The sequence below is a fragment of the Populus nigra genome, chromosome 4 (assembly GCF_951802175.1).
Source record: "Populus nigra chromosome 4, ddPopNigr1.1, whole genome shotgun sequence".
Classification (NCBI taxonomy): domain Eukaryota; kingdom Viridiplantae; phylum Streptophyta; class Magnoliopsida; order Malpighiales; family Salicaceae; genus Populus; species Populus nigra.
In genome coordinates, this window is record NC_084855.1 from 13,623,290 (window position 1) to 13,641,841 (window position 18,552).

Genomic DNA, 18,552 nt, shown 5'->3' on the forward strand with positions numbered 1-18,552 from the left:
AAACAATCGAGATGACATACTTGTTCGTCATCTAATTCTCAATGACAGAGGTATATGAGAGAAATTCCACAAGCTGATGACTCGAACAGACATCTCATTTCTAAGAGAATCATGTACAAACCCCCTTAAACTTTGATTGTGTAGAATTTTAGGTTTTGAGATTTGTTTTAATTTCAAAGAGTTTTTATTTTGAAATTGTAAGCTCATGAGAGAGAAAAGGGATAGGGTTGTGTTTTTTGTTTGTTGTGTTTGTGGATATAATATATGTAGGGTTATTTTGGTCATTTTATGTGATTTAAGGTTTTTTGTTGATCGAAAATATTTTCTGTAATTTTCAAAACAATGAAGGTAAAGTGTAAAAAGAATAAACTACAAGATGCTCAGAATAATTTTTTTTCTTAAAACAAATATATAAATATATAGTTCTAACATAAATGCATTCTTTTTTAATGAAAAATTCTTTTTTCATTTCTGACAAAATGAGCACCACAGTATTCCATTAAAAAATTGAAAATAAAGAAGTAATACGCAAATTGAGATGGTATTTGTTTCAAAATCTGCCACTCCATTTCTTGATAAAAAAATAAAAATAATTAATGAGATGGTTGATAGGTTAAACTCTTGAAAACTAATCCCAAAGATTAATTGAGTTGGTTGTGTTAAAATAGAATGAAAAGGATGGCTAATATAAAACTATAAACTAATTTAAATGATCTTACCTATAGGAATTTAAGTAAAGAAATGAAGAGATATATCTTTACACAAGTATTAATGATCATTAATAGAAAGAATATCTTTTACACAAGCATGAAATAGAAAAGAAAAAAAAAAGAACTCAGGGTAGTCTTCAGGCTTAAAAAGAAGGTCAAGATCTATTCTTTAGGGCTAGGCTCGGGCGGTGCGCCCGATCCCACAAGAAGATGTTGGGTAGGAGCTCTCAATAGCTGGGCTCTTGCATGCCTTACTCACCATCTAGGCTCGGATGCTTTATCCGAGCCCCTCAAAGATGTTTTGAAAATAAATCAAAAAACATGTGTCCATAACTTTTATGGGTTTTGTCTTAAAAGAAAAGAGGATTAAATCTTTACCCATCAATTTCAAATTCCACGCTCTCATGTTTTTCAAAAATCATTGGAATCAATTTGCTCATGAACTAAGCATCAAAAAATTTCAATTCAGTCGAGATGGTAAGCCATTAATTGTTGCCAGTAAATCACTCTGATTCGGCAATAGTTGAGCTGATGAGCAATAGACCTTACAAATTAATTAGAAAGGATTGAATGTGCACCATTGTCGACATGCATGACGGCTATGGATATGGAAACAACCATGCAAAACAAAAACAAAAAGTCTCTGTTATTCCATTCCACATAATCCTCCACTTATTGCTCCAAAACGGCTACTACTTGTTGTACACTAACAAACACCAAAGAGACCTGATCAACCTTATACGTGGCTTATGAAAGATTTTTTCCATGCATGGCCCATCATAGCTGAAATAGGGAAAAAGATGCACATACATGGCACACGTGTCTTTTAAGAAATTAACAAAATTCAAGTTCACAAAATTATCAGCGGTAACTTTTTGGCACTCAAGGACTGACAAACCTTAATTCAGGGGGAGTCAATGACCCAATGTTGCCCATCAGTGTGGATTTTAAGCCCATTCATCTGAGCAAATAAATTTACTGCTCTCCTCACGCCTCTATTGTCCGCTGCGGTAAAATAATCGTGCCCAAAAATTATCCCACCGGGTCTCAAGATCCGGTACGCCCGGTTTATATCAGCCCACGCCGAGTTAAAATCATGGCCCGCATCGATTTCTATCAAATCACCAAACACACCCCACTCGCATAATTTCTCCAAGGCCGACCCGCTCGAAAATGGCATTGGCAAAACTGACCCAGTAGCATTTTTGTGAATAACGTTCTGCATGAACTGGTACAGCAACAAAACGTCGCTGTTTATCATATTAACATAACCAAACCGGTCACGAAACCCGGGCCACCCGCGAAAATCGTCTATGCAAAGAATCTGTGAGTCCAGCCCGAGTTTGCGAGTCAACTCGGCCATGTGTAGAGCCGATGCGCCCAAGAAAGTACCCACTTCGATGATCACTTTAGGCTTCACTTTTTGGATAAGGTGTTCAAAAACTTCACCGTAGGAGCCCCATCCCTTGAACTTTTTCTCTCTAAGGAGGCCGCTAACGTACGCGGGAGGAAAATTGTCATATGGTGACGTGGAGTTGAAAACCCGGTCAAGAATTGTTTGATGGACGAGCTGGGGTGGAAGGGGTTTGGCACAGTGAGTCTTGACTCGGAAGTTGTCTAGTTGGGTGTTGAGGTTATCACCCACCTTCAAGATTTCTGGAGATGGTAAAGGCTGCGGTGGAGAGCGGGAGCTTGGAGCTGATAAGTAACCTAGTGCGTAGGATAGCAGTAAGAGGATAACGTAAACGGCTGGAGAATTCAATAATCTGAATACCAATCTTATCTTCTTGTTATTGTCGGTGTGGCGATGGTTGAAAGATGGTAACTGCTCTTCCTTCATGTTTCTTTTCAAGTAATTCTTGAAAGAGAAGAAAAGATAAATACCAAGCTTCAACTGTGCAGGAATACTGGCGGTATCAGATACGTATTTTTGGTGCTGTACTTGCTAGAACTGTAAGGTTTTTCTGAAGAAAGATGAATCGAAACGAAGTTTCTGGTTGCGTGGCTTGAGCCAGTTGCGTCTTCAGTACACAGATGGAGATGGCGTGTTACGAAAGGACATGGAAAATGTGATGGGCTTCAATGGTTTTGGGGTTTTGGAAGGGTTAAGGTCATAGTCCATCTTATAATCTGTTCAGTCTATGGCCTTATTATAGAAGAAGTGAATGGTTCCATTCTCCGGTCTTAGATGGAATTATCTCTCTCCTTGAAATTTAGCTACCCAGAATTCAACCCACTGCAAAAGTCGCTTTCTTTACTTGTTTTCTTTATAATGGCTTATGTTATACTTTTCTTATCGATCGATTTGTTTTTTTTTTATATAAAATATATTAAAATAATATATTTTTTAAAATTTATTTTGAATGATAACATATTAAAAATATAAAAAAATATAATTTTAAACAGGCGGCCAACAGTTATTAATTGCAACAGGTTCTTAATTTGTAGGTTAGACATCAACGTTAAGAAGTTGAAGAAGTTATTCTTTCAAATTATTTTAAGTTCTTAGCTCATATGAGAATTAAGTTTGAATTAATAGCAGCAGTTGGCACATCATGAATGAAGATTAGTATATTTTCTTGGTAAACGATAGGGTTCCTTACGCAGCAATTCATCAAGCTCAAGTAAGCTGATCCAATATGGATTCTCACATTTTCTTGTTTAACTCAACCAAAAAATGTTTTTTAGTACAAATCCGGCGAGGAAGCTGGCTTCAGGGTCACGATGAAGGTCCCTTTTTCACCGAGTCTGATGAAGGTCCTCTTTCACCGAATCTAAAGCATTGTTTATGGCCGTTTAAACTTTAAACAATTCCAAATTAAGGATTGCTTGATGGGTGAAAAGTAGTTTTTGAGAAGTTATTTTTAAAAATTTTTTTGTGTTTGTTTATTATTAAAAAATTGATCAACGAAAAATATTTTTTAATTAAAAAAAAATTTAGCTTGATTTTCATAAAAGTATTTTCTTTTTATTTTAAATAGAAAATATTTTTTCAGAAGTTGTGAAAAATTTAAAATTATCATATTATTTGTTAATTATAACAAATTTGATCCTCAAACTTTTGATTTCTATATATTTTATTTTAATTTTTTTTTCAATTTCATCCCTTAAAATTTGATTTAATTTGATTTTTATATTAACTTTGGTCATTATTTTTATAATTATTATTTATTTTTTTCTTATTATTTTTTTAATTAAATTTTTTTATATATCAAATTTGATCCTCAATCTTTTAATTATTACTTATTTTATTTAAAATAATTTATGAAATTATAATAATTATTATTTTAATCTCATAATCTTTTTATTTTTTATCTAATGAATTTGATTATAAAATTTAAGTTAATTTATGAAATTAAATTATTTTTTTCAATTTCATTCTCATTCAACTTTTTAATTTATAAGATTTATTTTTTATTATTTCAATAAACTTGAAAAAAAATATTAATAATATATTTTTCAGCTTATTTTCCATAACATAACCAATCACTATAAAGTACTTTTCAACTGATTTTTCATAACACTACCAAACACTAAAAAATAATTCACTTTTCAGAAATTCACTTTCTAATAAAACTATTTTCCAAAAAAAAAAATTTGGCCTAAAAATATGTTTTTTTACACTGTTTTTCAAAAAAGTTATATTTTTAAAAATGTTTTTAAATTGTTTTAATATTCTGGAATCAAAAATAAATTTTAAAAAATAAAAAATATATATAATTTTAATATATTTCCAAACAAAACATTTTAAAAAACATAACCTAAATAAATATATCATAATAAACTAATCCAAGACTATGATCTAAAAATGCCTATTAATTCTATGGCCCAGTTAGCAATTCTGGAAAATTGTGCCATTCAAAACTAGCTCAAAACGATGACCCTGTGAGACCAAGATTCTACAACACCAAGCATCATCTTCAAGTTGTTACAAAATGACGGACGTACAACTAGAGACAGACATCAATGAGCGAACACAAGCTTCCATCTCTTCCTTCTACACAAACTACAACAGCCTCTGTCTCATCCGTGTTTTGATTTTGATTCATTGGCATACCAAGACCTTGTGATTTACCTACCTAACTTGTCAACACTAAGGGAAACATAAAATGTCAACTCTTTACTCAAACTAACATAGATAAACAGAACAATACCAGTTCTGCAATAAAGGGGTGCCTACTATCAACAGCCAAAGGGATTTGCACAGAATCCCTCAGGAGGCCACATCATTTTGCATCCTCAGGGCCATCATCACCATTATGCCTGGCAGCAGAACCCCCCTGGCCATCAGCACCAGTTGTGCCAGCCTCGGAGGCATGTTGTTTGCTTCCCCCACACACGTCATTTGTGCCAGCACTTGCAGAAGGGCCACTACTTCCAAGAGCACTCTCGGCATGCATGGGATGCGTGCCATTGTTAGCCCCTATAGGTCTAGTTCCCATTTGCCCTTGCATGGCTTGCTGGTGTAACAACTGAGGATCCTGCATGTGATGTACAGCATTGAATTGTAATGGCATCTTCGAGGGGAAAATACCTGGTTGCTGAGCCATTGCTGCTGCCTGAGGATGTTGCATGTAATAAGTTCTTTGTTGCATTGCAAGATGCGGGGCCATCTGAAAGCAATACTAATAAGCATGAGCAGAGTAAATGAATTGCAAATGACCAGTCTCATTGATTACTATACACCTGAGGAGGCATTGCTGGTGTCTGTGGTTGTGCATCAGCAATTGCAGCCAAATACATCAAATTCTTCTGCAGCTGGGTTTGATACCTAGTTCATTGAAATTTTATACATGACTTATAAATGGTGGCAATAAACATGCATATAGATAAAAAGGGGCATGCAACATTTCATTCCATATAGTTTAAAAAATGAAGCATTCTAAAAAAAAAAAACAAAAAACACTCTGATATTCATGAGTACATTGCCTCTTTTTGGCTGGTAAATTCAGATCCCGTCTAAATTTTTATCCTATTCCATGTTTTCATCACCAATAATGATGCCAGCTACCAACTGAATGTGTTGGATTTGATTGTTTAGAAAATATTAAAATGCTAGTGGGTAATTAGGAACTCAGAGAACTTATCCAGTCTTGTTCTGAATAGGTACCAGAACACAAACTTTGAGATTTCTACCTGTTTCTGCCCTAATTATGATGGAGATTCTTATATATTTGATAGAGTCTATTTGTTAGAGAAAAGTTACCAAGATTGGATTTCAAAACCACCCCATAAGTCATAAGACCCTTTTTTTCAAGTTTCCTAAACAGGAAACAGCCCCACTTACTTCTAATAGATCAGAACTTGCATTATGCTTAACACACAAGAAACACTAGGATAGCATGGGCATACACTCGCACGCATGAGAACAAATCACTTACTGGGCACATTCAGCAAGTTTTCCAAGGTTTTGGTTGTCCCATATCGCCAAAATCAACCTTTTGTTTTCATCAAGGTACTGCAGAAAGAATTAAAAAAGATAAATCAACCATCATATGGCAGATATTAGCAAATAATACATCCTAGAGTTGCACATGAAGGGGCAACCAAAAATGGAAACTAAGATCAGATATTGCTCAGCATGGCATCAAGGGGAAAGCCAAACTTGAATAGGTGTGAAAGCCTATAAATAAAAACAGCTATTAGCACACAATACAACCAATCAACCATGGATTTGAATTCACGCATCACATGGTAAATTCTCCACTATTTTTTCATGCATTGCTATATAGCATGACATTTTGTCATGTTTCATGAACAGGAAAACACATCTACTAGCTGCAAGAATGAATTTGCATATATGACTATTGAGGATTTCATGAAGATGGAATGGGTTTGCGAAACAAAAATGTACATCATAAATATGGGAATTTGCAGAAGTAGAAGCTTCAAAAGGAATACTTTGAAAAATACAAAGTTTCCAATAAATTAATTCCAAAACGAGCTTGAATGGCTGAATTCTCCAACTTCTTTGTTCAATCTAATCTACAACTTAATAGCTTATGAACAGTCTCCTTATCTCATATTCTAACTATTATGTTTGTTTGGCACACGCAAACAAAAGCTCACAAATAAACCCTGATATTAATGGTATTAGGCGCCCATCTATGCAAAATCTGTCACGATAGCCACTAATCTGCATAACAAACTATTTTAAGCATCATGGATTTTTGGAAAGCCCATTAGTAACAATTGATAAAGAAAAAGATAGAGGAGCCTTAGTTATACTGATGATAAGTTATGTGCATAGAAGAGTGGGGGGGGGGGGGGGGGGAGCCTATCTCCTGAAGTGGACAATATTTAAGAAGCCACAATCAATTCGCTATTTATTGTCTCACTTAAACAGTTACTCATTACTTGTGCTACTTATCAGCTTCAAATATTGGTTTAACAAAGAAACATGAAAAAACACCATAAGCAAAGAACCCCAAATCAATAAATCATAGAAACAAAACCACCGAAAAACCATGCATAAACCAATATATGCATAGAATAAAGGAAGAATTACAAAAAGATACTACCCCTTGGATCTGCTCAGTGGTGATGTTTGTTGGCGGAAATGAAGCCATCATAGGAATCATTTGCGGTGGCTGCTGCATGTTGTTTAATTTACTTTGCTTTCCCAAACCCTAATCCCAAAAAAATCCCCAAATTGTTAAACCCTAATTAAGAGGTGAGAGAGGCAGAAAAAAAGTAAAGGTTTTTTTTATATATTTAAAATATATGGAGAGGAGGAGGTGTAGGAGCACCTGTGAGATGGCGAGTGAGCATATTTTGAGGAGTAGGTTTCTGGAATTTTAGACACGGCAGGCAGAAATTAACAATAACAATAAAAACTATATATATATATATATATATACACGAACAAGAGATACTAGATTTGGTCTGTCTTTTAAAGACAAACTCTCACTGTTTTCAGCCCTGCCCCGATGCTTACGTCACTTCGTTAGTGAGGCTCGGCTTTACTTGTTGTCCTTCGTATCTGCCCGTGATAGGTGGCTCGACTGTCGAGGACTCGAAAATTTGGCGATGAAGCTACTAGTTGAAGTGTATAAAGAGGAAAATTCCATTCGTCTGTACACTGGTTGTGGTTCGTGGCATGAATAATCAGATTTATACTTTCACTTTCTGAAAACCGAGATTTGGAAGTGTGGTAAGTTTTATTTTTAAAGTAGACGGAGAGAAAGCAAACGAATACGGGGGAAAAAAAAAGATAACCTTTTTCTCCCATCTTCCCTCACCATGAACCACCATCCCCGCCATATCTTTAAACTTATTTAGAAAATTATTTTGAAATTTTTGTCATCAATCAAAAATAGATCGTTTCCATTTCCATTTCATTTGATATTTTTAGAGTATCCCCAATAAAATAGCGGAATGAAGAGCCAAATGTTAAAAAATATACTTTTAGCTTTTGTTTCTGTATTTTTTTCATTCCAACATCATAGGTAAACGGATAGCTATTTTAGCTATTTATCTTGTGAAGAGTCATTTCTATATTTTCATATAGAAATAGCAAAACCAAATGATTATTGGCCAACGGCTATTTTTATAGTCGTTGGTCAACATTTTATTTTTTTTCCTTTAAAAACAGGAGGAAAGAACTTGTAAATGTTAAAATTTTGTATTGTGCCTCACCCTTCTCTTAAATTTAGAAAAACAGAATCAATTATTCTCCAGTTAATTAATAACATTGGTTGTGTTAATTAGCTGAAATTAAAAGGTATGCTTGTTTAAAAGCTTTTTCTATTTTTTCTTTTATATCTCTTGATTTTTTAGACCTTTTGTTGTTAATTTAATATTTATGATGATTTTTATTTCTTTGTTATTTTATGTTTTTGATATGGGATAAGGAAGACAATTTTTATTTATGTTGTTATCTTTGATAAAATTGAGAGGAATTAATAATGATAGTTGATATCTATAAAAATTTATAGAGTGACATATTTAAAATTTATTTTTGATTGTCTGTTTTAATTTGAGGTCAATTATATTTTGTCTTATTAAAAATGCAATTAAACCAGTATATCAATTCTCTTTTAGTTCCAAAAAATGGTCAAATTGTTATGTTAGAACAAATAGGAGGCAATGCTTATTATTAATTCACATGTATGGAAACTATAAAATTGCTAGACATTGAATGTGAGCTTTTTTTACACTCTCTTATAAGGTTTTAACTTGAGTTTTTTTTTTTAAATGTAGATGGATTCAAATTTTCCAAGCTCTTTTACCAACTTTCTTATAAGTGAGTCAAAAGATATTCCGTCTCAACCAAGTGATTCTAATCAATTAATTGATGACTTAACATACTCGAATTTAAATGTCCATTCGACAAAAAAATCATAAAGAAGTAAAAATTTCTCACCAGAGAAAGATTGTTTACTTGTCTCTGCATGACTAAATACAAGAAAAGATCCAATTACAGGAGTTGAACAACAAACAAAACAATTCTGGGCTCGACTACATGCTTACTTTGTAGAGAATGGAGGAAACTTAAATAATCGTTCCCAAATAAGCATCTCAAGTAAATGACAAGAAATAAATAGAGAAGTCGGTAAATTTGTTGGATTTGTTACTCAAATTGAAAATCGTCAGCAAAGTGGAATGACCGAAGAATCAAGGATAATTTTAATATTCATTTTCATATTAAATTGTTTAACACATATTTTAACATTATTTAATTTCTCTAATTTTTTTACCAGATTAATGATGCTCGACAAATGTATGCTTCTTGCGTTGGCAAACGATTTCAACTAGAACATTGTTGGGTTATCTTAAGAAAAGAACCTAAATAGCAATTTGAGCATGCAAGTCAACATCAAAGGTCAAACAAGAAACCAAATGGTCATGTCAATGCAAGTCCGGCTTCTTCAGCTTCATCTACCCCTGATTCTGTTAGTTTAGGAGAAGGCAGTGAACTGTTGATTTATCAAGATAGACCAATTGGTCTGAAGGCTGCAAAGGAACGACTTAAACATAAACAAGAAAAATATAAAGTTGGAGAGGTAACTGTAACAAATCTCTTACAACAATTCAGGGAGTTGAAATTAAGGATCAGAAAAAACAAGACAGAAAAATTATGTTAGAGCAACAAGCTATGATGATTCAACAAAGTTAAGAGAAACAAGAATTGGACAGGATTGAGAAAGAAGAGCAAATTATGAAAATGGATATTTCTAATTTGGATCCAATTTCTGCAGCGTATTTTTAAAATAGAAAGTTAGAAATTATGCAAAAGAGGAGTTTTAATTTTTAATTAACTAGATTGATTTATTGTTTAATGTAATGTATTTTTAATTAAATACGTAGAAATTTCTAGATTATTTTAAATATATTGTTATAAAAGTGGTATTAATTCATAATATTTTTTTGAAGTTCTTTTAACACTTAACAACAATAAGTAGGATTTATTAACTTAAAAGATAACAACCATAATGAAAAAAAAAACATAAAAAACTTGAAACTTATGATGACATAAGAAGTTCAAATCTAATGATTCTACTCGTTGTCATATTGTTCCCACAAATGTTCAACAAAATCTTCTTGTAGTTAAGAGCTAGTTGCTCTATCCCTGATTCGATTATGAGTTTGAAGAAAATCATATAGTTCTGGTATTTTACCATGTGACACTGATATAAAGGAATTGACTTCACATTCATGGTCAAATCCAAGGTTCATTGCTCCTTCATCCTCAATAATCATTTATGCATTATTATGCAAGCTTTCATAATATTTGCAAGCATTTCTTCATCCCGGTATCAAACAGGTCCACGTACAATTGCAAAACGAGATTAGAGCACCCTAAATGCCCGCTCCACATCCTTTCTTGCAGACTCTTGCTTACTTGCAAAATATTTTCTCTTTACTCCCAATAGCCTTGGGATTGTCTTAACAAAGGTTGGCCAATCAGGATAAATTCCATCTACTAAATAGTATCACATTGTATATTCATGCCCATTAATTGTATAATTGACAGGAGCAGTTCGACCTTCAGCAAGTGCAGCGAAGATAGATGACTGGTCAAGAACATTAATATCATTTAATGATCCAGGCATTCCAAAAAATGCATGCCTTATCCAAAGATCTTGTGAAGCCACCGCCTCTAGAATTATAGTTGGTTCACGACAATGACCAGTATACATCCCATGCCATGCAATTGGGCATTTCTTCCATTTTCAATGCATACAGTCAATGCTCCCTAACATCCCTGGAAATCCATGTTGCTCTCCAATTGATAATAATCAACAAATATCGGCCTCGTTTGGTGCCCTTAAATACCAATCATCAAAAACTTTTACGATTGTTTTGATGAAAGCTCTAAGACTTTCTATCGCAGTGGTTTCTCCAATTTGAAGATATTCATCAGTAAGATCTGCAGGAATATGATATGCAAGTATTCTGTGAGCTGCAGTTACCTTTTGAAGGTAAGATAAATCAAGAACACCAAGAGCATCTGTCCTTTATTTGAAATATAGATTATGAGCTTTCACTGCATTTGCGATCCGAAAAAAAAGACGACGACTCATCCTAAATCTTCTTTGAAATTGACTTTAAGTGAATTTAGGATTTTCAGCAAAATAATCATTATATAACCTTAACTCACCTTTCTTTCTATTACGATTGACAATATTATGACCAAGAATAGAGCCACGATACTCTATTCTCCGCCCTTAATTATTTGATTCTTCTTCAGTAACCACAACGATAGCAACTTGAAAAGCGAACACAGCAGTGTCATCATCAAAATCAAAAGCATCATAAAAATTAAAATTAGAATGATTCATGATGAATTTTAATGAAATATAATAAAGATTGGAGAGAAGAAAATGATGAGAAAAAATGTTAAGGTATATGAGAATATTTATAGATGGATTATTTTTTCAAGTTTTGAAATCTTAGAATGTTGGCAGTTAATTTTTGCCCATTTAAAATTTTAAAATTTAAAATGTTGGTGGTCATTTTTTCAAAGCTTGAATTTTTTTTAAAAAAATTGAAAATTAAAATTTAAAATGTTGGCGGTTTTTTTCAAAGCTTGAATTTGAATTTACTTTTAAAAAAATTAAATTTTTAACAGTAACATATAAAACTGAAAATTAAAAATATTCATATAAATAAATTTTAAATTATATCTTTTAACTTTCATATTACTTCATTATTTTTATATTACTTTTATAAATTGCTTATATTAATTATATAATTAATAACATTATAATTATATTATATATAAAATATCTAAATTAGTTATATAATTATATTAATAACATTAATATGAAATATATTAAAATATAATTGACTTTTTTAAATAGCTTTTTACCATTAAAATGCACATAATAAAAAAAGTTATATTTATACTATTCAAAAAGCTATTTTATTCATTTGACTCTTTAATATAACATTTTTCATTAGAGATACTATTAAAAGATGGTGTACTTGCACAAGGCTAATAGCTATCAGCAGCCAAGCATGTCCTCCTTTGATAACACCAAAGATACACTCATCTTGCTCTTTGTTCATCCATTTTCAGTGGGCATAAACGGCTCAGATAAAGAAAGTATCTCAAGAAAACCCTAACAATAATGGATTAATGGTTTCTAATGAGAAAGAAAGGCTTTAAAATTTTTTTAAAAAATATCACGATTTTGAAGTCGAAGGAATGAGTTGGTAATCACATCCTAAAACTCACACCGATTAGGTAAAAATAATACTCATAATATGCTCTACTAGAACCGCACAAAACATATATATTTCTTTGTTGTTGCAACCCCAAAGCCTTTCCTTTTTCCTACCGTCTTCATCTTCACTACAATCATGCGCAAAGAACTTCAAATCTATAAAGTTGGAATTTTTGAGCTTTTTGAGAGATTTTGAATGTTAGATGATGGCATTATGTAGAGGAGGAGGAGGTGTGGAATTGGAAGAGAAAACAAAAATTTGGTCAATTAGCATTCAATATATTTGATTTTCTCTTAAATCATAGATTTAGTTTTATTTAAAAAAGAGAGGTGTAATATTTAAAAACTTAGTTGTAAAGTAAAAAAACTATAAAATCATAAAATGTCAAGGGTAATTTACCATTTAAAAAACTATATTTTACATCTTAATATTTATATAGTTGATAACACTTGACATACTTGGAAACACATAAACTTAATTAATAAAAAAGTTCTGAAATATTGCAAGTTTTCTATTATAATTAATGTTTAACATACCCTTCTAATTTTGTACATCTTTTTCTTCCTTCTGCCATAAATTTTGCTTCTTCTTCTCAAGTCTTTTTTTTTTTTTCAAGTTTCTTTCCTAAACAAAGATGGTTCCAAAAAGGAAAGAAAAAAGAAAAAAAAATAGCACAAAAAATTTAAGAAGCGAAATGCTTGATAGATTTTATTTGCTTGATCTTGTATACATGACAATTTTGTTCTTTGGCAGTGAAATTATCATTTATTCTCTTTTATCGCTCAATTTGTTTCATCTTGTTGGGAAAAAAATAAAAAATAAAAAATAGAGAAAAAAAAATAAAAAACTTGTTAGTTCAAACACTTTAGACTCAAGATTATGTTGTAAAGTTCGATCAACTATCTACTTCATGTTAAGCTCGAACAGAAGTAGACCAAAGCTAATTAATTTCTAATTTTGACATTATTTATGAATGAAATAAATAAAAAAAGATCAACAACTGTATACACCAAGAAATACAATTTTTCTCTCTTATTTTTGGAGGCTACGAAACTATAATTAACTGAATACCCAAAAAAAAAAAAAAACAACCATCGCATCTTGTTTTCTCCAAACCTAGCTACCGAACCTCCAATTACCCATAACACAATTCAAATTGAAAAGCCTAGGTTCTTGAAAAATCAAGATCTTACAAAAAAACAATTCTAACAAAACGTTAAAAAACAACCTATTCTCTATCATCATCAATTCCCAAACTTAAAACTCATCGAACCAGGAAACCAAAAGGAAAAAGAAAAAGAAAAGAAGGCGCTAAAAAGTAGTGGAATTAGAGAGGTTGTGTAATTAACCGAGTAGGGATTATAATTTTTCTACTTCAATTATATTTTATTTAGAGTAGTTTATATCCTATTTCATTTCAAGAACATTATATTTTTATAAATTTATTTTTTCATAATTTTATTTTTTCTCGATTTAACATTTAAAATTTCAGCTCAAACCGACCATTGAATTAAAAATTATATTTGATAATATAAAACTGGTTAGTAAGTGAATTTATATCAAAATTTAAATTTTCTCATACACTCATTGTTAGAATTATATTAGTTATTTTACTAAATTTCTGAGATTATTTTTTTATTATAAAATATATTTATTTTTATTTTTTTATTTATTTCATTTATAAACTTATTATAATTTTATGATAATATTATTAATTTTTAACCCGGATTTACACCAATATTTTTTCACATAGTTAATCTACAGGTTTAATTATTGGCATTGCCATTAGAGTTTCACATCGTCTTTTGAAATTGAGCGTGAAGAACAACTGTTAAATTCTGTGGAGACCCTTTTCATCAGAACACTCTATCTTTTGGTGAAAAACGGGGCATAAAGCCCTTGATCAGAGCACTCTTACTCGAATATATAAATCATACCCAAAGAACAGACTCGGGGGAGGCAAGATTCTTGCCTCACCTAAACCATCCCTGATTAATCGACTTTAATTTTCAATAGATTATTATTATTATTTATATTATACAATTGCTTCAATATCAGAGGCTATAATAATTATATATTAAAACTACACAAGTTGATACCTCATACTACATGATCTGGAAACGCGTAGCTGTCTTTCATTTGGGTGTTATATATAGAAGCCTACTTAACGCATGCATCCGCCAACTAATCCATATCAAGATACCACGTTTAGTTTGCTACGTGGGACATTAATTACCCTACTAAACTAACTTAAAGGATTGATCTTATATTATCCTGTTTTATTAATTTAATTTCTTCTTCAATGTTTGTTTTCTTTTATGAATTAGTTTCGTAACATTTCATCCATTTATCGATACGATTATACCCTCTAGCTACTTCTATTTGTAATAAATCAAATCATAAATAAATAAATATCATAGATTTTTGAACAACTTGAAGGTAGTATCTGATTTTTCTTAATTATCAATCCCTCACTAGAATCTTCTTCTTACTTACCGAGTGCATCCAAATCCAATAAAATTAACTCATGTTAGTTAATTATATTTCTTGTACTTTTTTTTCTATCTTAAAGTGAAAGCATGTTTTTCTAGTCAATTTGGTTTGAAACTCAATTTTTATGTCTTTATGATGAATTAGTTGAGAAACTTGTTTTAGGGAACTAAATCATGATAGACAATGTTTCTAACAAGTAGCCAACTAAAATACTGATAAATCAAAACCACACTGATACTGCCACTTTTTATAGTTTCTTTCAGCCTCGACTGAGCCACCTGCCTAAACAACAAGTTCATTCGTCTTAGAGTCATCATCTTCTACCTTACAATTACAGGTTTCAGAGACGACAGCAGCGACCCAAGCAATTACAGGAGTAACCAACAGAATGAGACCTGAGGGCACCATCCACAGCTGACTATTCGTTGGGTGATATTCATAACCCCACCAAAGCAATAGTGTTCCTCCTGCCATACACACCAAAATTGAACACAAACAAATTACGCATTTCTTCATAATCTTCTCGGGATAATATTCTTGATTTGCCTCATGCTTGTCTTCCTTGAACGTTCCCATCAACCAATACCAGTTCTGTGGCTGAAATTCAGGAAAGAAGAAAAGAAGAGAAAGATTGAACTATCATTATCATATATATCTTAGCATAACAAGCTATATACAAAGACAGTGCCAAGAGTAACAACTTTATGGAGAAACATACCTTACTTTGAAGGAGAATCGGAGGTGTATATTTTTTTTGTTAAAGACAAATTAAAGAGTTGCTAGCAGAACGAAACTGAGAATGCAGTGATATGTTGGAATCGTTAATAAAGCAAGACCTCATGAGTCATGATTAATAATAGCTTTCTTGTTTCTCCGGTTTAAAAATATTTTAAAAAAATATTTATAATTTTTTAAAATAATTTTTGTAATGTTTTTATATTATTTTAATAGATTGATATTAAAAATAATTTTTTTAAAAAAATATTATTTCAAGTGACACTGTTACTGGTAATAAAGCTAGAATCAACGTGACATCTTGTTTTCTTTCCTTTTGTTTTTATAAAAGTTGTTCCGTATTCAAAGAAGAAAATGATTACGTCTTAGTTTTAACTCTTTGTGATCGATGAAGCTATCTGGGGTAGATTCTTTTGTCTTTTTAATTCTGGTGGCTGGTGCCTGTTTTGATAGCTGGCTGTTAGTTCCAGTATACAGGCGGGTTCACTTTAATAAATTCTCAAAATCATAATCTTTATTTCCTCTTCGATTATGATAATTTAATTGGCTTTCAATTTTCAAGGTCTTTCTTTTAACTAATGTAAGGTGCTTTCCATGTTCTCGAACCATTGTTTTTCACTCGGTGCTTCACTCTGTTTATACTAATTAATACTAGTTTTTTTCCCTCTCTCGAGATGATCAATGCTAGGACTACCATGAAAATAATTTCTCTGTAAATGAAATGATATATATCATCTGCAAAAGGAAGAAGAAAAGGAGAGACTCATCTTTATTAACTCAATTTCTGTTTTAATAGATTAACTCAGTTTCTGATACAACTCACTATCATAAACTCACCATACCGAGTAGAGTTTACCGATGGAGTTGGGGTGTAGTGTAACGACAAGAGGATTTTATTGAGGGACTGAAGTTGTTTAGGCCCACCATTTGCATTTGACCTTTTAGGTTATACCGAAGTCTTCTGTAATTAAAATGTACTTTGTCGGCAACGCTGTAACAGGCTGCATCTTAGCCAGTTATATTTAGGGATGCTTTGCTTTATTTGAGCATTATTGTAACATTGTTAGCTTTCTTTATAATTTCAAAAGGTATGCTGGATGATTGAAACTGTTTCCATTTTTCAAATTTTGAAAAAAATTATTTTCATTGTAGAATTTTTATTATTATTATTAACATAGATGTTCAGGTCAGCTTACATGCATCTCAATTAATTTTACGAGTTCTAAAATTAATTATCATATAAATTTTTAATGGTTATTATATTAGCAATTACGATACTTGAATTTAAAAACAAATAAAAGTAAATTCTTTGACTGGACAATCTACTTGTTTATGTTAGCAAGAGACATTAGTTAGATAAGTGGCCTTTGGATAAGAAGAGACTGTTTAGTGCTTTGGTAATTTCTGTTTTTGACTCAAAAAAAAATTATTCAGTTAGCTAAATATTTTTTTTCCACTGAATCTCACATGTAATTATGTTCTAAATCTTGATTTTATATGAAATAAAATAAAATTTTTATATAAAATAAAAACCTACTTTCTATTTATCCTGCAAGCAAAATCTATGTCATAATAATTTTAATTAAATATATATCTTTTAAAATCTATTTTTTTTTTAAATGCAACACAAACTCTCAAAGCAAGGAACTTGGTTCCCGGGCCCAGTGTTGGATGGCCTAATCCCTTTGAAGAATAGAAGTCTATGGACGGAAGACACTGTCGACTATGGACTCTAATTCCTTTCCAAATTCAAGCTCGAAACAGCCCATTATAAACGACAAGTTTAGGCTCAAAAGAAAATAAAATTTAAGCCATGTTTGGACCAAGCCAGTTCAGCAACTTTTATTTGAATCCTTAACAGCGGCTTATCCTCTATATGTTGAGTGGGCCCATAAAACGGAGAGGATTTTCTTATATGACGAGCCCGTTAGAAAATCAGCAGATCTAATTTAAGCCTAGTATTGTCGGAAATGGAAATATGTTTTAACAATCTTAGATAGATGCTTTCTCTCCCATGAGTTCCATAACCGACAAAAAAACATATCCTTCATTAAGTATTATCTAAAGATAATAATTAAGAGTGATAAAGATAAATCAATCCTTAAAAAGGTTAGGCTTGAACTAATTCGTCCATTTAAGATTTAAATTTAATTCATTGTAGTAGATATATTCTTATCCAAGTATATAGATTAGTGGTAATTTTAGGCACAACAAACTGTTAGGAATAAAAGACAAGATTAACAATACATCATACCTTAGAAAAGATGTTTTAGGATGATAATATTTTATTTTTAACATAACTAGTTTCTTATCTTAAAATTTTTATAGACAAATTATGGTTTTCTAGTGACCATAATAATACTAAGTGGTAACTTATTTTCATAACATAAGATTTTTTTCCCTCTCTAACGTAAAAAAAAGTTCTTTCTCCTTTCCTTTTTTTTAGGAAAAAGAGTTTTGGTTACAAAAATTATATATATTTCACTCACCACTGCCAAGTTAGAATTCACTTCATCATTTACTTTGTCAAATTTTACCTTTATGACAACCAAGATTTCCTGTACAAAAGTAAAAGTTTTTGGAACAAACCATGTTGTTTTCAGATGATGAAAGGCCTTCTAAATTGTATAACTTTGAAACTATTTTTTATATAATTCATTCAACCAGGGCATATTGCTTCATCCCTGATGATGTCCTAAAAAATCTAAGTAGCTTAGAAATAGAGCTTTCAGGTTGGATAACTAGTTAATCAATTGGTCCTAACAATCTCATCCATTCTTTCTAGTCAAGGTGGTTGATATCTTATACTTGGTACTTGGTAGGCTAAAGTGGCTTGTGCATCTCATTCATTCTTCCTAGTCAAGGTGGTTGATATCTTATACTTGGTGCTTAGTAGGTCAAGGTAGCTTGTGTCTAATACCTATAAAAGATCTTCTTTGAT

General features: G+C 31.5%; 2 protein-coding genes across 5 annotated transcripts; both read right to left on the bottom strand.

Moving 5' to 3' along the window:
- Nucleotides 1-1,339: 1,339 nt before the first annotated feature.
- LOC133691626 (uncharacterized) lies at nucleotides 1,340-2,936 on the bottom strand. Its single transcript, XM_062112210.1, has 2 exons — nucleotides 1,609-2,936; nucleotides 1,340-1,493 (listed from the first exon to the last, which is right to left on the bottom strand). The coding sequence occupies exon 1, from the start codon at nucleotides 2,548-2,550 to the stop codon at nucleotides 1,615-1,617; it is 936 nt and encodes a 311-aa protein (XP_061968194.1). The 5' UTR covers nucleotides 2,551-2,936; the 3' UTR covers nucleotides 1,340-1,493; nucleotides 1,609-1,614.
- Nucleotides 2,937-4,549: 1,613 nt separating this feature from the next.
- Nucleotides 4,550-7,882, bottom strand: LOC133690635 (GRF1-interacting factor 3-like). Of its 4 annotated transcripts, none has more exons than XM_062110870.1 (6): nucleotides 7,648-7,882; nucleotides 7,460-7,499; nucleotides 7,232-7,339; nucleotides 6,092-6,168; nucleotides 5,397-5,481; nucleotides 4,550-5,323 (listed from the first exon to the last, which is right to left on the bottom strand). In XM_062110870.1, exons 3-6 carry the CDS (start codon nucleotides 7,307-7,309, stop codon nucleotides 4,937-4,939), a joined length of 627 nt encoding a protein of 208 aa, XP_061966854.1. In that variant the 5' UTR covers nucleotides 7,310-7,339; nucleotides 7,460-7,499; nucleotides 7,648-7,882; the 3' UTR covers nucleotides 4,550-4,936. The 4 variants fall into 4 exon arrangements, with proteins under 4 accessions (XP_061966854.1, XP_061966853.1, XP_061966851.1 ...); XM_062110869.1 differs by having other exon boundaries at nucleotides 7,621-7,882; XM_062110867.1 differs by lacking the exon at nucleotides 7,648-7,882 and having other exon boundaries at nucleotides 7,460-7,614.
- Between the last annotated feature and the right edge of the window lie 10,670 nt (nucleotides 7,883-18,552).